This window comes from Poecilia formosa, unplaced genomic scaffold, assembly GCF_000485575.1.
Source record: "Poecilia formosa unplaced genomic scaffold, Poecilia_formosa-5.1.2 Scaffold254, whole genome shotgun sequence".
Taxonomy (NCBI): Eukaryota; Metazoa; Chordata; class Actinopteri; order Cyprinodontiformes; family Poeciliidae; genus Poecilia; species Poecilia formosa.
The window spans coordinates 371,716-398,727 of record NW_006800193.1 but is presented as its reverse complement, the minus strand read 5'-3'; the positions used below and the strand labels follow the sequence as shown (position 1 = coordinate 398,727).

At 40.4% G+C, this 27,012-nt stretch overlaps 1 protein-coding gene across 2 annotated transcripts; it reads right to left on the bottom strand.

The window, feature by feature from the left end:
- Positions 1 to 1,048: 1,048 nt before the first annotated feature.
- LOC103150434 (transcriptional repressor p66-alpha) lies at positions 1,049 to 26,398 on the bottom strand. Of its 2 annotated transcripts, none has more exons than XM_007570050.2 (11): positions 26,200 to 26,398; positions 12,030 to 12,338; positions 7,093 to 7,216; positions 6,745 to 6,876; positions 5,184 to 5,255; positions 4,960 to 5,076; positions 4,645 to 4,827; positions 4,311 to 4,551; positions 3,832 to 4,220; positions 3,513 to 3,726; positions 1,049 to 2,671 (listed from the first exon to the last, which is right to left on the bottom strand). In XM_007570050.2, the coding sequence occupies exons 2-11, from the start codon at positions 12,323 to 12,325 to the stop codon at positions 2,538 to 2,540; spliced, it is 1,902 nt and encodes a 633-aa protein (XP_007570112.1). In that variant the 5' UTR covers positions 12,326 to 12,338; positions 26,200 to 26,398; the 3' UTR covers positions 1,049 to 2,537. The 2 variants fall into 2 exon arrangements, with proteins under 2 accessions (XP_007570112.1, XP_007570113.1); XM_007570051.2 differs by having other exon boundaries at positions 4,645 to 4,824; positions 26,200 to 26,397.
- Between the last annotated feature and the right edge of the window lie 614 nt (positions 26,399 to 27,012).

Genomic DNA, 27,012 nt, shown 5'->3' with positions numbered 1-27,012 from the left:
ACCTTAATTTCTGTGTGTTTGCATTACCACCAGGCATCTGCAGATGTTGACGGGTTTTTTTTTTTTTTTTAAATGTAAGCCCAAAAAAATCAAGGGATACATATCCACTTGAGGCGCTGACATAGAAAGCAATTGTGCAACCGTTAGATTACATAATAAAAAAACAAAAAACAACCTGTTATCTGACATGAGGACATTAGGCTTCAAGACGTGGAGCTTATAAGGACATAATCTTTGAGTGCAACAAAGAGTTAGAAAATGCGAGACTGAAAGCGACAATCGGGTCAGGCAGTAACTTTTAATTCAATCCGACTAAATCGAATCTAATTGACTCTTTAGGGAGATGCAGATCAGAACAGAGCTTTTGTTTTTTTTTTTTTTTTAATTACTGAGAAATTGTTGGGGGTTTTTCTTCCCCTCAGTCATTAAATGCATGAAAATTCTGATTGCTCTCCATTTTCATTAAATCGACAGCATGTGGGGTTTTCTAAAAGTCACAGGTTAAGGACATGCCTTGATGCATAGATGGGAGGGGGGATACTCTTAGAACATCTGAGAATTTATTTAGACTCAAAACTACTGCCTCCATCACAGACCCGCAACACACATTTCTCTCAAGCGTAATAGTCCTTTTGAATTAGAAAAAAGAAAATTAAATCAGCAGGTGAGACTGGGAAAAAAAAAAACATCAGAAATGTGTGTCAACCCGTTACAGCCCGATCGTGCATCTCTGCCTCTCTCCTTTTTTTAATTACTGTAAATTTTCCAATAAGACAAAGAGAACATCATCTGATAAGCGGCACATAAACTGGGCCGCCCTGCTGGCTGATAAAAGAAAAGCAGCCCATTTTCTCTTGTGACCGAAACATCCTGTTTTTTTTTTTGTTTTTTTGTTTTTTACCATGACACTTTACGTCTGCCTGTGCTGCTGCAATCTGATTAAAACACACTGTAGCGCATGTAAAATGCAAGAATCGGCTTTACAGAAATCATACACACCTTAAAGACTAAGAAGTTCGTCATCTGTTGCAGAAGGGCTTAGTTTTTGTTTTTGCATGACTACATTCTGAAAGCTGTCCAGCTTCGCTCAAACCGGTCAAAGGTTGTGCGAGAGCCACTCGACACAGAGGGAAAAAACAAAACAAAACACATTTTAAACCAATATCCTTTCAAAACGTAGGGCATATGCAAGTCTTTACTAACCCTATAAATAAATTCAGACAGTTTTGTCTGTAGAAGGAACAAAACAAACAAAAAAAAAAAAAGTAATGCACCACAACCTATGACTAAAAAGCAAAATTAAAATGTCAAAACCTTGACATTCCTTACACCCACTCAGTTTAGCATGAATTCATGTTCATATCCAGAGAGGGTTCAAATAAACTAGAAACCTTCTAGCAGAAGGGATTCCATTTGGGCTCCACTAGTTCTTTGGAAGGTTTATTTTACAATATTCAATAAGAATAGTCCTCCAAATATGCTCCGCGTTTTCTTTTTTTTAAGCTTTTTTTTTTTTCTTTAACATGAGTCAATGAAACCCTTAATCTTTATTCTTCATCATCTTAGCAAAAAAAAAAAAAAGTATTTAAAACTAGGCCACAATAATGGAAACCAGCAGATGTAAAACCACCTCAACAGTAACATTAGCCTTTTTTTTTTATATTCAGACCTCAACAAGAGGCCACTTCCAAAGTGTCAGGGAGCACAATATTCCAAACACAGCATAGGACTTACAGAAGAGAAGACAAAATCCTAACATTCAGCCATACAAAATAGTCCAACAGACACAGCAACTTCTCTAATTTACACGCTGAAGGTTGATGAGAAGAGGCAGTCTGTGTGCAGATAGATCTTTTTTTTTTTCTTTTTTTCTTTCCTTGTCAGTCTGATGGGGTTTTTTTTTTTTTTTGTTTTGTTTTTTTATGTTTGTCTTATTCATTGTTGCAAAGCTAAAGCAGTTAATATTTTACGAATGGTCCTCGAAGCTCAACGATCTCTGACGAGGTCCGTAGGAGAGTTCGGTTAGGCTGGCGCGCGGGCCTGAGTGGCTCAGGCTGGAGGGGGGCAGGATGCAGGACAAATCGTGTGTATATTGGTGATCATCCCTAATCCCTGCGTGGTCCATAACGCTCAGCGTTGTTTTTATTTTGATTTTTTTTGTTTGTTTGTTTGTTTGTTTGTTTGTTTTCCTTTTGCCACTTTCTTCCCGGTTCAAGCAGTAAACAGCTGGAAGAGCCGAAGCACCCCCTGCCTCCCACCGAGTCCTCGAAAATGTTTGTGACATGTTCCTTGCATCCCCGAAGCTGCTGCAGCACAACTCCACGAAGGAAATGATTCAGAAAAGGAACAAGGTAGCATAAGAAGGCGTCGAGAAAAGGTTTGAATACACCCTCTGATCGACGAGAAAAAAAAAAAAAAAAAAAAAAGTTCTTGTCCTGGCCGTCCGAGCCAGAGTTTATAGAAAACAGAATGATAATGAGCATGGCTGTTATTGATATTAGGAGGGCTAAAAGCTGTGGCGTCAGGAGGAAGTTGCATTATTTCCATGTGTTTGCTGCTTGGGAGATGGAGCGGGAAGGAATCATGTCCAGCAGATATTCCCGCTGACGTTCCACTGCAGAGGAGGTCTTATGAGCAGACAAGCTGGGATTGACGTAGGCCATCGTCACTCCTGGAAGGACACGCGACAAAAATGTCAAAGCATAGTCATACGTGTTGGTACATTATTAAAATTAGTTGGTTTCTTTTTGTTGTTAATTCGCTCAGTGAAACATTATATAGATTAATTAAACACAGCCTTTTTTTTTCTGTTACCAATAAAAAACTAAACTGTAAAGACAGAAATGTGGACTGTGAAAAGGTTTTATTTCAAAAAGTTCATTTAATCTGGCAAACAGGTCTCATTAGAATGCATATTCTTATTCATTGAATATGGCCATGAATCAAAGATTAAAGAGTCTAAGGGGGAAAAAAAAAACACTTCATTTAACTTTTAAAGCCTACGAGCAAAAGGAGCATTAGAACTCTGTGCCTTGCACATGCATGTAACCACGACTTTAATCTTTTTTTATTGGGATTTTATGTTAAAGACCTAGTCACAACCCACACTTCCTATAAAAAAATAATTGGTGAGACTTGAACATATTGTTTCCAGATGCAGCCTAACATAGCTGAGCTGGAGCCGTTTTGAAACTAAGAATAGGAAAGAAAAAACAAACAAACAAAAGGACTTCTCCCTGTAGATGTGCAGATCTGGTGTGGAGACACCTAAAAAGACCTGAATTAAGAGGCTTGCCAAACTCTTTGATATGCACATTTTGAAAACCATAAATCATTTCCCTTCCTTTCCACAGTCATTAACTATTGCATATTGCACAAAATCTCAACACATTGAAGTTTGTAGAAACATTCTAATAAAATGTAAAAAGCACTGTGTATATCACGCTACACAGAATCCCAAAGTAAGAAAATGTGGCGTGCATTTTCTGCATTGCTTTGTCACATTTGCGTACCTGCGTTCCCACTGCCCTGCTTCCTCCAGGCTCCCATGTTGCCCTGGTTACCGCTGCTGCTGGCGCTGACCTTTGCTCCCTGCTGCAGTGAGAGAGCGGCAGCGTGTTTCCCTGCTCTGCTGCCCAGCGCGGCCGCCGTCACCGCGTTCTGCAGCTGGGAGGAGGTAAAGGAATGCGCCAGGCCACGAGACTGGATGCTGTGCGCCAAATGACTCTGCACAGAGACACAACGCGGGTGAAATGCTGAGCAAGGTGGACGTCAACAAACATAATGCAGGAGCAAATAAGAGACTGCTGTGTAAGTAAATGGAGTGCCGACCTGCTTAATGGAGTGGTGTGCAGACACTGATCGGTGCTGCAAGTCAGACCTGATCTGCTTGTACTGCGGGGATATCAGCACCTCGCTCTTGGACAGCGAGGGAGAGGAGGACGAGGTGGTTTTGGAGGAAGATGAGGAGGCCGTCTGCTGGAGGATACGCTGCTCGATCTCCTGCTCCTGCTGGAGCGCCTTCACAAAGGCTGCCTTCAGACGGTTTGTGTGCTCGGCCTTCAGGGCCTTCTTCTGATTGGACGACATGCATTGGTCGCAGAGGATGGTGCCGGCCTTCTCCTTCCTCCAGCGGGAGGTGAAGTCCGTCTTGCACTGGGCGCAGGTGTACGGGTCTTTGGGATTGGAGCTGGCCATGGAAGCAGCAGGACCCAGATTACCTAGATATGGAATAATATTCAGACAGTATTGATTATTTAACTGCTTTACAATCAGTTGTCGTCGTCGTAACCACAGAGACCATTACCCACCCCGGCCGTGCATCTCGAGTAGCTTTTGAACCACCTCCTCTAACCCCAACAAGTAGATGAACTCATTATTAGCCGCGGATGGCAGGAAGTTGAACTCGGGAGCAGGAGGTTTGGGTGGAGGAATCTCCAGCAGAGTCTTCTCCAGCTGCTTCCTTAGAGCTAGCTTAGCGGCTGCCTGCCTGCTAGCCGGAGAATCGTTGACACTGGAGCTGGGAGACGAGCCCTTAAGACCGGAGGAGCCCTAAAAACACAAAGACAAAATCTAAATTTCACACAAACGGAGAGGAGGTGCAGAAATCACCACAGGTGCGGTTTTAACGTGAGGGATGCTGACCATGACGTTGTTGGCCACGTTAGCCACTCGAATGAGTCCCTGCTGAATGATCCTCTGGCCCTGGATCTGGACGTTGGGGACAGAAGCCCTGGGGGCCAGTAACAGTGGGGGCGGACCTGAACCGCTGTGCTGCTGGTGCTGCCGCAGGCTAGCGATCTGCTGAGGGGTCACTGCAATAGGCTGCTGGGGGTGGGGGTGGTGCACAGATGCAGCAATTATAGAGAGCGGTCAACAGTATAAAACAAGAAAAATAAACACATTAAAGACATTCACTGCATAAAGTTTAAAGAGGACAATCAGTCAGTGGACAACAACCTGGGCTCCTCTGACCAAGGGTGGCATCACAATCTGAGAGTTGTGTTTGGACGGGACGTGCTGTCCGCCCCGCACTAAGGGTGGAGGGATCACCGTGCCTGAGCTACGACCCGTCACCTGCAAACACAATAATGATGATGTTTACAAATAATAGTGATGAAAACCCTCAGGTAAAAGGAGAAAATACACAAGTTTTAGAATGAGTACTCGAGGTGAGGCGATACCTGAAGGGGTCCTTTACTGGACGTCATGCTGCCTCGCACTAGAGGAGGAGGAGTGGCCACTGAGCCGCTCGCCTGAACACAGACAGAGTGTGGTTTAAGAAGTTAAACAACCCTGGCAAAATAAACACCATAACTTGGTTTCTATAAGGTAGCAACTTTATAATATAAAAAAATATCATGACTTCGAAAGTGGGTTCAAATTGATCAATTTTATTCACATAAAACATATCCTGAGTATAGTTAGGAATCCCAATCTGGGCTTTCATTTAAATGATCAGTATTTCTGAATAAACTCATCTCCAGATATCTGGTGTGGTGAATGATCTTATCTGCCACTTTCCATAAAGACATGCGACTGTCATTTGTGCAGCTAATTTGAATTAAAAATAAAGACGATATTTAATTAATCTAATCCAGACACGTCCATTTGGTGGCCCACTAGCTCATCAAACGCAGACATGTGAAATCTGCATGCGAATCAAATGTGCTGCTGTTGGGTTGGGGGTGAGGGAAGCATTTTCTTTTGTAAACAACATCTTAAGTTTCCTGATTTTGAAAATAAGCACAGCGCTCCGGGCAGGGCACGTTTATAGGAAGCGTCTGCACTGATAAATAGAGATATGCCTCAAGGCTGAAGAATAATAACAATAACCAAGAAAGATTCACACAGGAAGTTCAAACAGGACACAGCCTGAAGTGAGTAAATGACCTTGAACTATAACACTACGGCGTCCCGCTTGCAGAAAAAGTTTAAAACTCCTCTTAGAAATTACAAATTAAATTTAAATTCTAAAACAAACAGAAATGTATCTTTTATTATAAAATATATACAGTGTTAGGCCAATAGTTGGGAGACTCTGGGTGGATTACAGATGTTTATGGGGCCCTTTGGGAAAATTGCTTATTTCCATTTTAACAAACCTTTAATTTTTCGCCACTCAGAACGTTCACAGAGAAAGAGGGCTCACGTCCAGATGTAGCGCTTTGCTTGTATGACATTACAAACAAAGCACTACATCTGAGAATCGGACGAAAACTTTCTGCAAGTTTTGACTGCACATAAAAAAATAAATAAAGAGGAAACATGCTAGCATGAACAACTTCACAGAAGTGCTTTGCATGAAAAATTGAAAGGAAGTAAAACTGAATTTTACTGAAGACTACAATTGTGCTGACTCAGATACATCTAGAGAAACAAAAGCCTGTTTATCAGAGACTTCTATTAGAACAAAATTATACTTTGCTGCCAAACCAATAAAGTCGAGTCCAAAGTGTCGAAATGGCCAAACAAAAATGAGTTTCATCAACTGAACACAATTGCAATACTACTGTGATTTGACTGTTGCTGCAAAGTCAAATCACAAAATGCCCTGTCTCAAATTATTTGGAGCTGTACTGGGGATTAAAAAAAATCCTGATCAGGAAATCTCTATTTTTCATTCCATTAAGAGTCGGTAAAGGATTAGAACAAGAACTACGTGTTCTGCGGTGAGCTAAAACCCTTATTCAGAATGGCACAACATGGTGAAAGCCTCTTAATGTTGCAAACTTTGCTGCTTACCTTCTGTACAGTGCTTTCCTTCTGGATCTGGCTTTGTCGTAGTTTCTTCAGGAGAACCAGTTTGGCTTCTTGGAGCCTCAGTTCCTCCTTGAGCTGTTTTATAATACGTTCCCTTTCCTCAGGTGAGCTCTTCTGCACATATGACAAAAAAAAAAAAAAGAAAAAAAAGAAATACGTTGATACCAAGTTATTTTCTGGGTGTAGTGACGCCCAGCTTTTATATCAGTTCAAGATAATAAATAACATACCAGACGATAGTCTATCAGTCTTTTTAGTGGCTGCAAACGCCTTTTTAAGACGGTAAATACGGCAAAACTACCATTACATTTTAAAGTTCTGTTTTCCTACCATGAGCTTATCTGTGTCCGTCTTCGTGAAGCAGTGGCCGTTCATGACGGGACTGGACGGCTCGTTGTCTGATAACACAATCACATCATCTGGAGAAGGCGGCTGTTGTTCTTTCTTAATGTCACTGAAGGAAGAAACAAGGATAATACATGCTTGTTATTAAACAAATAATCATTACATTTTATTACACATTCATAAACAAAAGACCAATTGCAGCTGGGTTTAAGTTTAATTAGTTTTCCTGAAAGTGCAGCATTGTTGCCAAGCGTTGAAATTGTGCTTTCCAATAATACCTTGCCTTGCATCATGCATAGAAATTCTAGTGTCCTATGTATGATGTGTTGTTTTGTTTAAGGATATACTTGGATGAGGCGAGAGAATCAACCGCAGCTGCCTTGGCGTCTGATTTGGATGATTAATTGGAGGATTCTTAGTAATTTCAAAGCTGGTGTAAAGACCGTCTAAACTGGTTTCAAAGTTGTTTTGCAAGTTCACACCCAATCCGTGGAGCATCATCGCTTCATCAAACATAACTTAGTCGCAGTTATGCAACAAAAGATGGACAATGCCTGTCGCAATACGCAGTAAGTCATTTAATCGCATGTCAAAGTTAAAAATGCTCAATTTCCATTCTGATGATTAATATTTTGTGAAGGGCAGTTTTGTTTGCAGAGGCTTTATAATCCATTTTATTTATGGTTTCTGTTGTGTTTTGTGGTTTCGATGTCCATTTTATTTATTGTCTTTGGTTGTTGTGTTTTATTTTAGATATTTAAAATATCTTCCTGTTCCAGCAAAATGCGTTACTGTGACAAACCTATGAACAAGTGGCATTTGATTAATTTTCTCTCGTTTGAACAAACTTGTCCATTATGAACTTGTAGCTTTGTCTTGAATCCACTAGATGGCGTTATTGAATTGTTATCCTGCGAGCCTTGCTGCGGTGCAAATGTGTGCAGGAACACACAAGAAGACATGTACCAAGAGATCAATAATGGGGTAATGGCGGCAGAGGAAGAATACAACCACCGATTATATCCAGCGTAAGGTAGCATCAGCAGACCAGCTGTGCTCTCCCTTCTGGGAACAGAGGGACTCAGAAAGCAGCAATCTAATGAACTATAGTGGAGAACTGGAACTGAAGTGAAAGCTGGAGACCTTTGTTAAGTGCATAATGGCTTTTCCTGGCGACTAAGCAAAACAAAGGTGACTTACGGCATGTTATGTTCGCAATCGAAGGGAGGGGGTGGCAAGTGGCAGTAGCGGAGAGGTGGGTGAAAAGGAGGAGGGAGGGGGTGTCACAGTAATGTTACAGAACATGAACAACTGCTGACCACTGTAGATAGGCCGAGTTATGCAAAATAGCTTTGGGTATGCTAGCGTCTGTGACATCGGACTCCGACGTCTGCATCATGGTGTGCAATTATTCTCCATCAAGTTGTGTGGAAGTTCAGTCCCTGCCAAGCAAGAGGTTCCAGGGTTTGAGGCAAGACCCGTTTTGTCGCCCACACAGGGCCTCACCCCGCTCCTGCTCTACCTCTATGGCAAGGCCCGTGGCCTAACCGCGCCGGCGAAGCCTGGGCCTCGGCTCTCCCCTCCCTCCCAGCTGCCGACGCCAGAGTCACAAGCGGAGCGGAGCAGAGGTCGGCCCGAGACGCTGGAGAGGGTGACAGCGAGCGGTGGGGGGGGGGAGGGGAATACATGGCCAGGAGCCAACCTATTGTGTACACTCACTCTCACTCAGTCACCACTTCACGCACCCCTCCCCCAACCTTACTTGTTCATCTTTTATACTCCAACTCACTGAGTCAGTTCTTCTGGGGTTTTTTTCCCCTCTTTCTTTTGCTTACCCCGGAGTCGCGTCTCTGCTGCCCTCTCAACGGCTTCCCTCAAGAGACGTCAATCTAAGGCCAGTAAGGTCTCTCTAGTGTGTGTAATGGAGTACTTTCCTTCTGTGTTTAACTTAAATGTGAAAAGAAAAACTGATCTTCATGAAGTTCTGCTTTTCAAAGACATATTACACCTTTGAGCACAAACAAACCCCGAGAGGAGCAGCTTCGTTTACATTCTGCCCATAAAATAAAAACAGCAGTCAGAGGAACACAGTAAGCACCATTGCTGAGGATTTGAGTGCTTCCTAACGTGCCACAAAACCTTCAAGGCGAAGCCTCTGCGTTGACCGATGTGGCCTCATTACCGACATGACGCGGCCTAGCTGATGAAGGTTGCTACCATGTATTGAGAACAGCTTACACAAGCGTCACAACACATGGCAGCTTGGTTATGTAAGGTCCAGTGTCTCTGCATGCCTCGGCTTCCCCAGATTTTAGCTGTACGCTGACCCCCCTCCCATGGTAGGATTTTGCTGATTCAGTCGTTTTGAGGTGTAGCTGGATCTTCACATTCAGAGTGCAACGCAAACCAGCCCGGGAGCCGATTTCAGCTCTTTAAGGGAACGAAACAGCTCGGCGCAGGTTGGTTGAAATATTGACAAAACACTGTAAAGCAGACGTCTAGTATGTAATAGAAAGCCTCAGTTCAGTTACTGTACGACTGTCTGACACAGTTTGAAGCTGGATTGAACTCTGTCCGTTCATACTTTCCACAAAGCTGAGCTTCAATGACAAAAGCCACCATATAAACCATCAAAATAATCACTTTGCAGAAAGGAAGCACGTAAACACTGAAAGAGGCTAAAAGCTGGGGTCAAAGGTGACACTCGTCTGTAATTATGCGGTAACGCAGCAAAGCCAAACACACTTACTATTCAGTCACCCCTCTGTTCCACTTAAACTGTTATCATATCACTGTGTGTGTGTGTGTGTGTGTGTGTGTATTTATCTCTCTACCAAATACACATCACATGACATCAGGCATTTCTCTGTGTGGTCATGTGACACACCCACCACTCCTGCTGGCCCCTCCTTCCTCCAACTGCTCCTTCCAACGTGGAAACCATGGCAACGGCCAGTTGGAACCAGTTTGTGACACATAGCCTTCATTTTGTGAGAAGTGCGAGGCAGAGTTCAGGTGCTGCTGTGGGAGAAAATGGAGCCTGGGCCTTTAGGAGCCTCAAAAGTTTTCAGAATGGGGGCAGGCTGCTGGCAACCACACACCGACTTCCTGTATGACTCCTGTCAGACCACTCGCTCTACTGCAATTTCAGTGAGAAACCTGAAACTCCAAAAGACGCAGCTCTATGCAAAACACCCCGCTGTGCGTGCCTGCATACAATCCAGGGCCTACAGTAGCATACATAGGGCCTTGCCCTTTATAACAGGGAAAAACATAAAAATACATACAATATTACCTCAGGTGTCGTAGAATTCAAAACGTTGATTCAGCCTACCAATCTACAACTGCATCAGCAAGGTAGCCCTTGAAGCTCAGAGTTGGCGACAAATATGACGCAAGAGTGATTGTAGTGTTTCTTGCAAATGCTGGTAAAGGGTTGTGGAGATAATTGGCTTACAATGTAATATCAAGGCCCAGAGATTAGGAATAGACTGCTACTGGTCAATGTTCAATGCATTAGATGGCTTCAAGTGTTGATCGCTCTCTAAAAGAGTCTCGACATGGACTGGTTTCCGATATACGAGTATGCCAAAGTTATGTATTTTTAATTTATTGCATTTCTTGTAAGCCAAGGTTCTAAACTTTTGCAGTTTAAAAACTTTCACTGGCTCCTACTGCGCTTCACAAGATACCAGAGAAAGCACCAGAGTGACCAGTGTTGTGCCTGGATGTGCAGGGCTCAAATAAGCTGCAAGGCCCCCCACCAACCTCTCATGTTGATGTGCACTGCCGATCAGCTGGCTGGAAAAAATAAAGGGTACTACACTTTACCCCTTACCTTCAACTAGGCCTGGTATGGGTTCTCATAGGTTGAAATATAATTGTTTATAACATGATATAAACTGCTTTTATTCAACAGATCAACTATAGTTTTAAAATGCTATTGTTTAATAGAGCGATAGATTGCACTCCTTTCCTCACCATGAAGTTGTTGTATGAGAAAAGTTTTGTAGTCTCCCTTCAGCCAGCTGATTGGCAGTGTGCTGCAGTAAGTGGAGGAAGGACAGGATTATATGTATACACCATACTATGCGTTTTATACAGTCCAGAAATTCCCAATTATTCTGTCATTTTCTCCGACATCCGATTAAATGGTTTGGGGAAAAAAAAATGAATGCACCACCTATCACTCTTTTAACCCATTCGATAACTCCAGCTAGCAAGCTTTGGGGAAAGTGTCTGTTAGCCTAACGCAGGATTTATCCAAGCAAATGGCTCCACTATCCATCCATCCATCATCTTCCACTTATCCAGAGTTGGGCTGCATAGGCAGCAGCCTAAGCAGAAAGGCCCGGCTCCTCCAGGGGAATCCCAAGTTATTCCCAAGGCGTTCCCAGGTCAGCCGAGAAAAACAGATCCTCCATTGTGTCCATAACCTTGCTAATTATCCAATTATTCTCAGCCATCTCAGTTCTACTTTTATAAACACCTACAAGCTATAATATTCTGACCTTGAAAAGAAACACTAAATTAATGCATTTTCCCTTTTCCATATAAATTGAGAAAATTTATACATTTTATAAATTTCCATATAAATAAATAAATAAATAAAAAACGTTATGGAACCCATTACCTGTAATTATCAATATGTTGGATTTTTTTATTTTTTTATTTTTTTTCAGCAGCAGGTGTAATTGTTGTTTTTCTCCTAAAATTGATTTGTGTCGTTTATTTCTGTTTTGTAGTTTTGTGTCAAAACATTGAAACCTTTGAACTTGCACTAAAGGCTGTGCAGCAAAAATGTAATGCCAGCTCATGTCCACCAGTAATACAATCACGTAAAGTACAGTATGTTCTGTTTACATGACAGTGGAACACCCACGATGAAACCAAAACCCAACAGACTATTTTCCTTGTCTCACCTTTTGGATGTGCTCATATCCACAGGTTCGTCTCCGGTCTGCACCTCCAACTTGATGGTGGCCTTCACCTCCCCAGTCTTCAGGATGCTGGCTGCGACCTTAGCAGCCTGCTCACTCTTCAGCTTCATGCCCTCAGCTGCAGGTCCCACCAGGGCCAGCGGGGCCCCAGCTGCATCACCTCTCTCCAGCTTTACCCGCTTGCCGTCCATGTCCCCCGGGGAACCGCCAAGAGCTGCATGGTCCCTCTCCAGAGCTCGCTTCTGGCTGCGCGTTTGACGCACCGCCTCTTCTGACATGGCTGCTCTCACCCTGGAGATACAGAAGGAACAAACAGTTGCAGCACTCTGTTTATGTATTCATAAAACACAGACAACCAAACAAAAGAGGTAGGCTAAGTAAAAAAAAAAAAAAAAGAAAAGAAAAAGAAAGAAAGAAAGGAAACGGTGAAGAGCTTGTTGACTTGAAATCAGGACTGAGAGCGAGCATTTCTCATTTGGCAAACATCATCAATATAACAAAATGCTTCAGCACAACAGAAGCAGTCTTATAAGCCAAGTGAGGTAAAATCTGGCTCAGTGTACATTTCACTGAAGTGAAAAAGTATCTGGAAGTGAGTCAATTAGATAAAGCCAGCAGTGCCAGGCCTCTACTTAGCAGTGACACTGACCTGAGTGTCTTAAACAGAGACAACAAAGAGTCCTGAAGGTGATTAAAGATGCTAAACCAAATCAGCTAATCTGCAGTTTGAAACAAAGTGTCACATACAGGGGTGGCTTGGTAGCACTCAGTACTTCAATGACAGTTTGCAAAAGTCAAACACATTACAGTACATTAATTTAGATCCAGTACAATTGGGGGGGAAAAAAGAGAGAGACATACACAGGATTTGATTGAATCAAGATTTTCTTCACTTAATAAATAAGTGATTATTATAACAGAAGCTGTCTTGATTTACTAAATTCTACTGTGGGAAGAAAAACTCATTAAAATATGCCAAGGATGCAATATTTGCAGTTTTACTTCATTTCTCTTAAAAAAACAATCAAGTCTTATAAATTTATTAGATCTATAGAGTTCACTTAAAATTTCCAACAACTACCATCCTAAACAGGTGCAACGCCAGAAAAGGTTTACATACATTGAACAGTCTCATATTCTGTAGTCTGGTCGTGACAGTCTGGGTCAGATGGTTGATATTAGTATTAGGTTTAGAAGATTCTTGGTGAGTTTTTCTATTCAAAGAAGACTAACTATTAAGTATTTTGGTAAAAGCATCATGCTTAGCGTATCCTTTGTTGCCAATACACTGAATCCAAATTGGTCAAGTCCCTATAAAATCAGTAGTTGAAACCATAAAGGTGTTGCAACAAAATGTTCTCAAACACACACAACAATGAGCTTCTGGAATGACCCTGACCAAAACTCCATTTAAAAAAAACTGAAAAGTGCCAGAAAACAAACCAACTTAAATTAAAAGCTGGCCCAATTCTTCCAGAGTACAGCAACAGCAAAAGCAAGAGAGCCGCAAAGATTTCAGAATACAAAGCAGAAAGTGATCATCATTAGTGAAACCTTCACACGAAGCGAACAAATAGTCACGCATTAGAGATGAAGCAGGAACTCACAACTTCACTTTATTAATTCATGATGTTTCACATAAAATGTGTGTTATTTGGAAACATTCTGCGCACTGATAAGTGGATACAACTCCTGAACACATTATGAGCAATTTATGAGAGGGAAATCACTTCCTTGAAAAACCAGTTCTAACTGGTCTAAGATGGAGGGAGCACAGAGGCCGAACCAACCCAGAAACAAAGTGGCAAGAATTTCAAGGAGAACACGGGACAAAACTAATTCCAAATCACTGCTGCAACTTGAAACCGAGCCCTCGTACCAAATTGTCTCATCTACGTTTAGGAATATTTATCTGTAGAGACTAATGTGAAGCAGGGAGTTGGAAAAGGAAATCTGAAAATTCATCAACAATTATTGTGTTGATAATAAGAACAGTAAACTAATGTCTGGGATGTTTGTGTTGGGCTGCAAAGCATGGCAGTCTACTGAAAAGAGAAACCTAGTCTACAGGTTATCATAGGGCCCTTTGAGTTACGTCTCATTAATATTAAATGTTGCAGTGACTCACACTGCTGTTTAATGGCCAAAAACATTCAAAACAAAACCAACTTAACTCAGGAAAACATTCAGGCCTGTTGACATGAAAAGTTTGCAGTACTTAGAAAGGACCCAACTCTGTTACACAGCTAGGACAGATGTGCCCTGCTGTACCATGCCTGAATACAAAGAGCATCTATCTACCGGAGATGACAGCTTGTGTGTGGGAGTGTGTTGCACACAGCACTGCAGAAATCAAACTTAAACCAAGATACAATTAAGTAATGGCTTCACAGTCGGTTTGCACAACATTGTGGTGAACTATGGCAGATTTAAGAAGCAGAGAGTCAAGTCTCAAAGCTAGACATTCGAATCGCCACGTGACCAGAAAAACTGCAGCCACTAGTTTCAAGTTGAGACACGTGGCTACCTTTGTCCCGGAAGGAAGGGACAGACTGTGAAGCCCTGAAGTATTAGATGTCCCGATAGGGAGCATTTGCGTATGCTACAAAGTGAGATGATTGCACTTGAAAACCAATGAGGCCTTTGTGTGCCGTTGCTGGTTTACTTATTCACATAAATTGTCCAGAGAAGAAACACCAGCGGCTCATTCAGACGTTAGGCGTACAATACCTGAAGCCTGTTATTAGAACCGAGTGACTTCATACAGCAGATGGAAACTCAAAGCCTTTTCTCATCACTGCAAAAAGCGCCACCAGGTCCTTGATCCATAAATCCTCTTCTGTGTGGATACCGCTACCAAGTGAAAAAGACTCACAGTTAGCCACTTTCACAATCACTGAAATGTTTTAATGGCTGTGGTTTATATGGGGCGTCAGAGAGAGACAGAGCCGATAACAGGAGGACTGAATGGAGGAGGAAAAGTTGCTACATTATATTATTCTAAACTTTGAATCTGTCTGCATTTGGAAATGTTGGTGCCTTCCAGGAAAACCCCAAGAGTTTAAAGGGAAGATGTTATATACTTCAGACAATTAATAATGTCAATCAAACTAATTATGCCAATTGCTAAGATGATAGATGTTAACTACATAATTTTCTCTTTTACAAAATTAGTGAAACACGTCTTTACAGTGTTGTTGCAATAAACAATTCTTGCGCACAAAAAAAAGGTAAATATTTTGAATGTTTTTCTGGTATCTCCCAGTGTTATTGTTGTTAAATAGAAACCAGAATCGACTAAACTAAATATCTGCATGTCAAAGCTTAACCACAAAATATATGGAGGTGCATCAATCAGGATTTTAACGGCATTAGTCAGGCTCGCTCTGTTCTGGTTGAAAAAATAAAAAAGTCAAACTCAAACATCAAACTGGCAAAGAACTACAACTACAAACTTCTAAAGCAACCAAGCAGCAATAGTCTTGGCAACCTCAAGCTCTTCTATGCGCCATAAAAAAAAACAGCAACTGACCCTATAATCACACTAAGGGGTTTGATTTGTCGGCTGTCAAGTCTATAAAAGAGTTGAGGGGAAGCTGAAACCTGCAACCAAGAGAGGCTGATTTTTCAGGCATATGGTCTTCCGTTTATGTCTGAAACACTTGCAATCGAAGGGAATTGGTGTGTGGATGTCTGCTTACATTACAGATTGAGCATATTACCAATGAAGGGATGTCATTATTTTCATGAGATGCTCGCCAGTTTGCCCCTCATCTCCCTCCCGCCCTTTGTGTAAACAGTTAAGTTTCCTTTTTTTTTTTTTTTTCCTTTTTGAATGAAACTTGATCATTTTTCACAAGACTGACCCCACCAAAAGTCCTAAAAGTAGGAAGAACACCAAGAAACTGGTGGTGGAAAACAACAAGGCAATAAGAGTTGCAAAATAGTTGAGGGTCATCATGTTTTTAGGAGTAAGTAGATTTGTTCAGCTGCCTAGAAACTTAAAGAACATATGTTATATGAAAAAAAAAATAAGAAGAAACAAGCTATATATTGAGACCTATGTATTTGTGAATCCACAGCAAATGTTCCAGCAGCATGTTGAAAGTAAAAAGAAAATCTACTAATCAGCGGTCAGAGGATGTTGAAATCACAGGTTAAAGGTCACATTTAACTGTCTGCAAGCAATTACATTTTCAGGGAATTTTACAGCATAAACAGCTTTGTGAGCTCAATTCATTATTAAACCAGGGTCTCCACTTATAATTCAGATGTTTTCTTTCTTAGATGAAAACAAAGAAAAAGAAACCTTGCCTGAAGCAATTTTTCAGGCATCCCATCTTACATGAAATAGTTAGGAGTGTTTAAATTTAGTAAAAGACAACAATCAATGACCACCTTATTCTTTGTGTAAATATGGGACATTTCTATGAGCAATATAGATCTAAAGTACGGCATATGCGTGTTGACTGACGGAAAATATTTATGAAGTGCAAGCAATGCTAAATGTTTAAAACACAAGTGGAACTGTGGCAAATAAGGCTGGAAGAGGACATGTGTTTATCATGCTACCATAGACAGCGACGGCCTTATAAATGGGCCTTATTCTCAAAATTCTGTTTTATTTTATGCCAAATTCCACTTTTTCTAAATTCCATTTTAATTTTAATATTAATTAACCCAAAAAGTACATAATTATGCAATGGATGGGGAAAAAAAACACATCCTTAGCTAGGGTTCAGTATCTCATACCAAATGAAAAACTGCTATGGTTCAACAGAACATTAGTTTTATAATATTCAGTGTTTCCCCCTCATTTTTTTGAAGAACTCAAACATTATGTGCAAAATCTAATATCTTTTTTGTAACATAAAAGAAAATCTCCCTTTTAAAAATGCTCTAGAGTTGAACTCAATATCAATATACTTATTACATGCAAAAAAAAAAAACACACACGTAAGAAGTGTTGTGCACGTTTCCATAATAATCAAGACCTTTGTTCATATTTTTCCTTCCATCTGCATAGGAATCTCCACCATCCGTGTTTTGCTGTGGATTCCGGTTTGTTTATTAAATTCAAACGATTCAGTCCGTGTTTTCCGCATCGCAGAAATCATGGGGCCCCAGACACAGCTGCAGTATAAAAAAAAATGCCCCAAATCGAGGGTGAGACAAAGTAACAAAAACTCTGTAAATCTAAGCTGAGCAGAAATTCATATATAAGCTTAAACACAGGACATTTATTGTTCTCTGAAAGGAGCCCGCAGCCCAAATGAAATCTCCAACATCCTTGAGTACAGTATAACAGGATAAAAAAAAAAAAATGCTTGCCTAAAAGTAAATGGAAATCTGTGACCTGAGCTGACACTCCATGTTTTACCCTCAGTCGCTCTCCTTTTGTGTCCAGCAGCTTCGCAGAGAATGGATCAATGGCAACGGCTCAACCCCTCAGGTAGACCGCTCGCCGCTCATCTCCAGCGCCTTAACGACCCCCCCACGGGAACTGGACGCAGCCCGTGAACACATTAACAGCCATTTTAAAGACACACAGGCTCCTCGGCTGCGTCCTTAGGGTTCAGTACAAGGAGAAGCAACAACTATGTTGTCCGATAGAGATGCCACAAGTATGAATTATTATAGCCCAATAAAAAGACAACAGAGCACTAACTCATTTTTGGGTAGCTAAGCAGCACTGGCCTTTATTATATTGATTTAATCCCTCAAACTGACCAGCTATCCAACAGGATGATGCGTCTGTGTGATGATTTTAAACTTAAGGCGACAGCTAACAAATCATCACAACTAATGATTTTTTTTTCTGTACTGCCTGCTCAACATTTTAAATGTCCAATCCTCTCAATAAGGTGATCAGAAAACAGGATTTTTTTTTATAGATATAGTCTTAATAATAACAACAACAACAAAAAAAAAGATCAGACTACTTGTGCTGGTTTGATCACCAGGGTAGGAATGGGGGCAGGGACCCAGCTGAGGAGGTGCCATGGCTGGGGGAGGGAGAAGAACGCAGAGCGCATGTGGTTAGCTGAGCCATAATCTAACTGTACCCAAGTGAAGAAAAAAAAAAACTCTTCCTTGTCTTCTCTTTCTCACTGACAAGCTCACTCTCCATCTTACCCCTCCCTGTCTCTCTCTTTTCCTCTCTCTCTCTCTCTTTCTCTGACACACACACACACACAAACACACACTCCTTGCTCGCTTGTTCTCTTCTAGGCTTGGCCAGCCCAGAAGTCTCCGAGAGAGTGTGTGTGTGTGTGTGTGCATGCATGTGTGTGTGTGTGTGTGTGTGTGCATGTGCCCCTACTGGTTGTGTCCCGAACGCCAAGGGTTAAGCCCCTGCCATTTTAACGCCACTGACAGATCAGACCATTAGGGTGTTACCTAACAAAATGGAAGCCTTTAACCCTGAATCTGCCAGACTGTCTCTTTGTGTGTGTGTGTGTGTTTGTGTGTGTGTGTGTGTGTGTGTGTGTGTGTGTCTGTGTGCGTAAATGAGAGCCGGAGCTACACAGAGTGTATCTGTGTGTGCGCATGTCTCCACCTGGATTCTCCCCCAGCAACATGACGACAAAGAAACACCAACAAGACCAGGAAGTATGAAAAACCCCTGACTTCTGTACATGATCGCATAAAACTGCTGGTAGACATACGGCCGCATTTAACCACAAGAGCTCGCTTGTTTGCATCACACAGACACACTCGCACCTCATGTAACCTCCTCGCTTAACGTCTAATCTGGATTACAGTAGACACACGTAGAACTGCAGTAGCGTTGCATGTCTGTTGACCACCAATTAAACGGTATAAAGGTGACAAAACTCACATAAAATACTACTCATCTCGTCTCTCTGTATCGTTCTACACTATAATTGCACAATCCCTAGATACACTTTCAGTCACAAGTATTTACAATCCACAATATAAAAGAACAGCTAAACATTGTCAAAAATCTAAGAAAGGGCTAATCTCAAATTTCAGTCTAATTGCTTCCAAATGGTCCCTCTGTAATCCTGTAAAACCAGAAGCACATACCCTCATAGAAACTGGAGGGCCAGGACACACGCAGACTGCTATCAGATTACATTTCTTAGAAATGGATCTAAGCAGGAAGTGACCAGAGCAAAAAAGGGGACCTCTGGGAGTCGAACAAAACCTTATTAAAAGACATCTCCAGATGGAAAACACGAACAAGGAATTACACACAATGTTAGTGGCAATTGCTGCATATTTCTGAGATTAGACGAGGCGTCATAAGTTTCAAGTGGCTCTCCATCAGATGGGCTCAGTCAAGATTAGACCATCACAATAAAATTTCCAGAAGAGTAAAGATGTAACGATGAGATTTAGGCCATTCAGAGAAAATTCATAAGAAAAACTGATCAGACACAAAAACTGAGCATTTACTAGATATGAACTCTTTCTACTAATAATCATTGTAACTTATAAGGAGAATATACTGCAATGACACTGACAACTGTAGATTTTCAAAAAAGTAAACAGCTTTGATAAGTGGAAGCAGACCATGAGAGGAAACAAAAGTGGTACTAGAGACGAAACAGAATTTAGCTTCTAAATATGTCCCTAAATATGTGTATGTAGGCTTTGTTTTGGTTGCTGCGTCAAGTTATTTTGGATTTTCTTGACTGCCTAATAAGCTTCCCTCCAGCATCAAACACCTGGCATGTAGAACAGGCTCTACTCCATTGTAGATTGGCTCCAATAGAGCCAATCTACAATGTATACCCACTAAACTAGTGTTTAGAGTGGGATGTAAAAGAGCAACCAAGGGTTTCTTCCTTCATCTGATACTTCTTGATTCCACATTACACCATTTCGTCACAACCTCCGCCATCATCCACTGCTCTGAGATCAAGTTGAAGGGGTGATGGGTCCTGGAGGGAAGGTCAGACATCCATCTCCCCATTGACATTCCCCAGCTCTTTCTGGGGGATACAAGGCCAAAAGAGATGGCTACTCCGACCAGCAAGTTCTAAGTCTTCCTTGGGGTCATAACTGGGGTTGCACAAAAAAAAAAAATCACAAATACCTCAATGTCACAATATCACTGTGTGCAATATTCATATTGCAAAGAACAGCTTGGTGTTCAAAAACTTGAGGCTAATACATTCCAAGTTTGTGAATTTGCATATTTGATGCTAATGTATCAGTTAGTCTGCAGGACACACGCTCACTGCAGACACAGAGACATTGTCCAAAAGCCTAAAAGGTCACTGAGTGTAGGAAGCACACACGAGAAAGAGAGGAAAGACGACAATAGGCATGTATTACATCTGATATGATTCCAATATTTAACATTATTATCTCAGTTGAGATTTTCTAATGTTGTGCATCCGTATAGTCACAACCCAGGTGGAAGTCCCCAACAAACCTCCAAACTAAAGTTTGCTATATGAAGCTGTACCAATGTATTCACAAGCTACAGTTTCAAAATCTCACACTTTTCTGTCAAATGATGCCTGGTTTTTACAGTCCTAATAATAAGCCGGCAAAGAAAATGCTGAACCAGAGAAACAAGAGTTTTCATTGGTTTTATAGAGCATAAGACAACATATTCCTCCTTCTCGGTCTGCTGCTACACACTTCTGGTCATCTAGCAGAAATAAAATGTCCAATAGTTACAGTTTATCTAGAAGAAGAAACTTTCTGTTTGGAAAATCTGACAGTCATGGGAAAAGAACAGACATTGATGGTGCAGAAAGAACAAAAAATAGCAGCTTGCAACCCAAGCTGCTATTAGGGCAACATTTTACAAAGCTAGTTATCCAACTACAATTCACATATCTGTGAAGCAGCTGCCTGCAGGCTCTACCAGAGCAGATAGCTGGATTAAACAGATATTTGTTTGTTATACTCAATAACGAAATACTTACTCAATAACGACCAAAACATAAAAAGGATAGAATATCCTGCTTAATAAAAAAACATTAGATTGAAAGCCAGTATTGAAATCTAGCATTATGTGGATGTAGGAAATTCCTCTGGTCCACTTGTCTAGTCTGGACCAAAGGCAAACTTCTTTTCGTGTTTGTTGGTTTGCTTTCACATTGTGCTTTTTTTTTTTTTTAAATAAATGATCTATAATTTGTAAACAAATCAATGTGGTAGATGGTTACTGCTCCAGACAGAAATGATGCAAGGATCGAGGGGGTCAAGAGGTTGAAATCAGCTGCAGGACAAAAATGCAAACAAAATTCAGAAATAATTTCTAATACACAGAATACTAGTCAATTCAGGAAATACCAGTTGTGCTAAAAAAAAAAAAAAGCTGAATGCTCAAAAAAACTAAACCAACGCATGACTTCTATTTAAGGCTGCAAGGTAGAAAATCTTGTGATGAGGCTATTAGTGGTAAATATTGTCCTGACAAAACCCACTGATCTGCTGTTTAAGACTGTGTTACTCATGGATGAATACTAAATTAGCAAAAAGCAAGTTCGCAATTTCACAACAATTGGAATATATTAGCCTGCAATTAAGCTACTCCAAATTCTCCTTTTTGATATGAATTTTGCACACACTTATATTGTGATAATATATCCTCAAGATTCTGTGGCGCCCTACTGTCATCAATATAAAAATGAACATATTGCTGAGACAATACATTTAATGAAGCTGCTGACATACAAAAATCAAAGCAACTGCTACACCAAAAATGAAACACAACTCCAAAAATATATATATAAAAAAGTTTAACATAAATAGCTTGTTTGCCTGCACAAGGATCTTTGAAATCATAGGAAAAAAAAACATTTCTATTCCCTTTCAAGCCACTTTGGTTAAGTGACAAAGGACAAGATGATGCATATTTAATGTGGGACAGGAGACAGTGTTTCACTACTAGCTTTCTGTTGGACTAACATAAAAATTTTTTTAAATAAAAATCACATCTTATGCGTCATTAAAAACAATAGTTATCCTTTCCAGAAACAAAGAAAAAAAATCATTTTTAATTAGTTGGATTTAATGTTATTTAATTGACACCTTTGACAATTAAAAAATTTGAACTGCACATAGACCTAATGTAAAGGCGGTGAGGTAAATCATCACTGCCAGTACAAGAAATGCATTACCTAAGATCATAATTTACTAAATAAGTACATAAAGACACATGACCTGAAGCTGCCGTCCCTTTAAAAAACAAAACAACATGAGGTGTCTGATGGCTAAAAAGGACAGGCTGGTCACATTGTCAATACACATGCTTGACAAAACCCAACAGGGTAAACAAGTAATAGTCAGGGCAGTTACGGTTTAAAGACCTTCCCGGTTTCTGCTTAAAGAACCGCCCCAGGCTTTTGGGTGGTTATTCCTGTCCAATACATCTACTCCTGTCGTCTGGTATCTGGAGGAACTGTCAGAAAGGGAGTTTCTCAGATAGCATGAAAACATTGTAAATCAGCAAAGTTCTGCTTGGGTGATATAATAGAACAAGATGTCAGAGGTGGTAAAGTAAAGAACTGGTGCTCTAAAAAATGCCAGGAAAGTCTAAAAGTTTAATACAAGTACACTTATTGTGACATGTGAAATATTTTCTATATTTGGAATCATGAAAGGTGAACACCCTCACTAGAAAACAGGAGCGATAACTCATTATTAGTAAAGAAATGAACAAAAAAAAATACCCATGTTCATGCTTGGTAAGACACCAAGACAACAATATGGTAGTTTTTTTTCCACTTGTAGAAAGAGAACTTCGTTTATTTTTTTTGTTTGTTTTTTTAAATCAGTGACATTTTAAAATAATCTGAAACTGCCTAAGCTAAACTGTGACATGTAGTCTAAAGAAGGATAAAATACCATGATGAAGGAGGAGGAGGAAGAGGAAGGAGAGTAGTTACACATTTAAGAACATATGCTTTCATATGAGCTATAGTGAATAAGGACTAAGGCACACGTGCCATAATTAAGATTACATAACAGTAGGATTAAAATCTATATTACATTTCAGATAAGAACATTTCCAGTATTCGTACTCCTTGAATGTTTTTCACACTTTTGCTACGTACGATCACACACCTGAGGTGTTTTCTTAATGTGACGGATGAAAACAAAGTACCACAAAATTGTGAAGTGGAAGGAAAATGATACAATGTTTCCAATATATTTTACAACTAAAAGGTGTAGCCAGCATCTCTATTCGATCCACCTGAGTCAATGATTCATAGATCCACCCATCATGGTGATTACAGCTGCCAAGTTCTTCTGGCAGATGTCTTTACCAGCTTTGCACATGGAAACGCAGAACTTTTTGTCCATTCCAATTTGCTTTAAAAAAAAAAAAAAAGAAAACCTCAAGCTTACTCAGACTGGATGGGAACATCAATCTACAAGTCTTGCCACAAAACCTTAGTCAGATTTAGGTCTGTACTTTGACAGGGCCGTAAAGTGCCCAGGTCTAAACCAGACTTGCCCACTTTACGGTTCCTGGTCACCATCCGGCCCTTTAGATTTTTCATTGCCTGGTTTTAAGATTTTTAAGTGGAAATTAGAAAGACAGGAATTGCTGAATCTAACGGCAAACATAAAGAGACACTATGCAAATGCATGACAATTGCAATAGTCATTCATGTTAAATGAAGATAACGATTCAGATTGTCAAAATGGTGGGACGCATCTCATCAATGAGTTACAGTCTTTACTGTAGCAAGGACATAAAAGTGATATTAGTAGTTTATTATCAAATATACACTTCAAAAAAAGGTCCAGACAATAGTTTGGCCTTCTACCATAGTGACAGATATGTCGTTGAGTCAAAATAATAAGACATTTTATTTATATCTTTAGGTCTCAAGGGGCAATAATCACCCAATTCTTGTTCACTTGTAGCTCTGATTCTACATTTAGAGTCGCTGTCTGTCTTGTCACCAACTTTCATCAGCTGCCTTGTTTGGCTAAAGAAAAGCATCCCACAACATTACGCTGCCACCCCAATGCTTTAAAGTGGGGATAATGCATTTATTGTGATTTGTAATTCAATTTTCTTCTGCAGACAGTCTTCTTTTAAGTACACCATTGAGTCTAAATCTGGTCTCATCTAATCAGATAACATTCTTCCACATGTTTGCCACAAAGAGTTTCAACATTCTGCTTTTTATTTTGTATTTATACAAAGGTTAAACACAGATTGACTATTTCCCAATTGAGTGAGGGCAATTCCTTTATATTTAGGGGAATCAGCATAAAAGGGGAAATACAAATACCTGACACACTTTTCATTTTTTGTAAAGCATTAAAAAAAAAATTTAAAGCATCTGCTTACTTTCACTTCACAGTCACATAAAATATATTGAATATTATAATTGTAACATTAAAGACGTCCAAAGGGGTGCTAATATTTTTTCCAGGTATCGTATAAGCCAGATAATAGCAACAGTGAGTGAATAACCATGGAAATAAATGCGGAAAATAATATATTAGTCAACTATAGAAAACATATATGTAAGTTAAAGTTTTAATCAAGATGAATAACAGAGTGTCAGAAGTCATGCCTGTCTAGTTACATCACTCTCAGGGGAGTTACTCCCCCCCTCTTTCTTTTTTTATAAGAGGCACCCCTCCTCAGGCAACTCCAAGGCGCATCATAAAATGCAAAGCGACACATGTCCTCTTTCACCAGCCAAGGGTGCCAACTGTCTGCCTGATCTAAATAGAGGACACTTGCTCAGAAGAAAAAGTGATAAGCAGACTGCTGTTCATCTCACAAAAAACATAACTGAAAGTCAGAATTGCAAAACTGACATGACCTCTTGAAGAAAAGGCAGGGACCTTTGATCGGGAGCCAAGTAGAAATAAGATGACTGCTTAAAGCAACCTAAAAAAAACACAACTAAGAAAGTCACTATAATAGAATAACAATAATGGCGTAAATTAAGAAGCATGTCTCTACTGATATACTTCCGAAATTTTTGACCTCAACAGGCACTGAACAGTGTAGTAACTAAAAGACCATGTCGACTTGGTATCAGGTCTCGAATTTGTATCATGCTACACAAACCTTGCTTCTCTAGTAAAACAAAAGTAGGAATTTAGATGTCTCACTAAAACACCTACCAAAGCGTGGGTGATTGCTACTAAGCTGTCGTGGACAGACAGACACACACCGGCCAAGGCACAATCGTCCACCATTACGCCTCCATAAAGTCTCTTCACGCTTGAGCTAATCTGACAAAGTTATGAGATCAATGGTTTCTGGAAGCGCAAGAGAATAAATCTACAATTAGGAGAAACCGCAGACTTATAAATGCCTGCTGACAACAATAGTAATACTGTTTAAAAACTTAAGTGACGCTACTTAAGCCTCGGAAGAGCGGATGCCTGTGTTGAACTAACCCATCAACAACAACAAGCTATCGGATGCTAACGTTAACTTGGCTTCCCAACAACAACCTGTCCATCTGTCCGGCTACAAAACCAGAGGCTACATAAATCCAGCTACCAGTCCACAATGGTCCTTGGCGGTTAGTTGTGATACCAGGTGTAAACCAGGAGCTTGTGCCCCTTTAAGAAGTGATAATACATATCATACACTTTAGTCTGGGTGTTTCTACACCTCCAAATAGCGATACACGAAAGAGACAATGAAACCGACCCCGTTTCGGAGAGCGACGGGGTAGTACAAGACGAGCTAACATGCAAGCTAAGTTAGCCTGCTAACGCTAATTCTCTGGTCTGCACAAACAGTCCCTGGATGTGTTCACGAATAATTGAGCGTTAATTACACAGAGAAATGTCATTTTTGGCTAAATCATTTTTGGCTTCAAATTAGCAAATGCAGTAATTAACTTTCATTATGTACTAATGCCGGTGCAGGACGAAACAAGTTTGATAGGAAAAGTTTGTTTTATTTTGCTCCACTTTTGAGGCTTTGCTCCTGGCAGTCCTTCCTCGGTAGGTGTGTGTGTGTGTGTGAATGTGTGTGTGTGTGTGTGGAGCCCAACAACACACAAACTGTTACCTTGCACGTTAGCGGAGATCAAGCTATGCTAGCTAGCTTAACTTGCGTTAGCCGAGCTAACACCGACAGAAAAAAACTTCCGTCACCGTCACGTTTTAATTGGAAATTATGATCTCGAATGAGATTACAGGACAACGAAATAAAGTTTCACGAACTTACGGAGTATATAGGAGGAGCCGGGTCGAGTTCCCCCGCGATTTTCACTTGTTTGGCGTCAGTATTTAGCTGGCTTTGGCGTAAAAAAATCCCGGGGATCCCCTCTCTTCTGTCCGCTGCCACTCCGGTTGCCAGATAATGTAATGAGCCACCACAGGCGGCGTCATGCTGCGTTCATACACACCTCGGAAATGATAAGTGCTGCGATGGAAGGAAAAAAGATATGTTCTGGAACGACTTCACGGAAGTGACTGAGGAGTAGGACTAATACATTTTTTGCGAATGCTTTGACTTTGGAGTTTGATATATTACAGGCATGTTCATTTTTAATGTGCATCTTCTATGCATAAATAAAATAGCTTCCGCTGTTAGTAATTAATTGAGTCCCATAATCTATTTACAGTTTTGACACAGGATAATTCGTCCCGGTCAACAGGTAGCCTATTTAATGTTACGCCTCTTCATTGTATAAAAGATAAAAGAATATATATTTTTAACTCGAATCATGCACTGTCTTTGCAAGAGCTCATTCAATAAAGTTCATGTCTTTTTAATGAATATATTCATTTATTTAGAAATGTCTGCGTGAAAGAAAGCTGCACAAACCATATACAGTTTAAAAAGTTTGTCCCTGTTCTGCTGTGACATAAACCAGATAATGCAATAAGGAATCAGTTTCCGTCTTGTGTTCATTTCTGCTTGAAGGCATCTAAAGGCATGCATTTGAACTGCACCTTTACAAGATATAGTTCTTTGGAAAAGCACACAACCTTTTCACGTTTTGTCATGTTGAAATCATAGAAATGTCTATTTTAA

What these genes read in the sequence shown, in the direction of transcription:
- LOC103150434 (XM_007570050.2), bottom strand. Translation starts at nt 12,325, where the DNA reads ATGTCAGAAGAGGCGGTGCGTCAAACGCGCAGCCAGAAGCGAGCTCTG. An exon ending in AGGAAAGCACTGTACAGAAG is followed by an intron (nt 5,256 to 6,744) that starts GTAAGCAGCAAA and finishes GTCTGTGTTCAG; the next exon opens with GCGAGCGGCTCAGTGGCCAC. An exon ending in ACGTGGCCAACAACGTCATG is followed by an intron (nt 4,552 to 4,644) that starts GTCAGCATCCCT and finishes TTGTGTTTTTAG; the next exon opens with GGCTCCTCCGGTCTTAAGGG.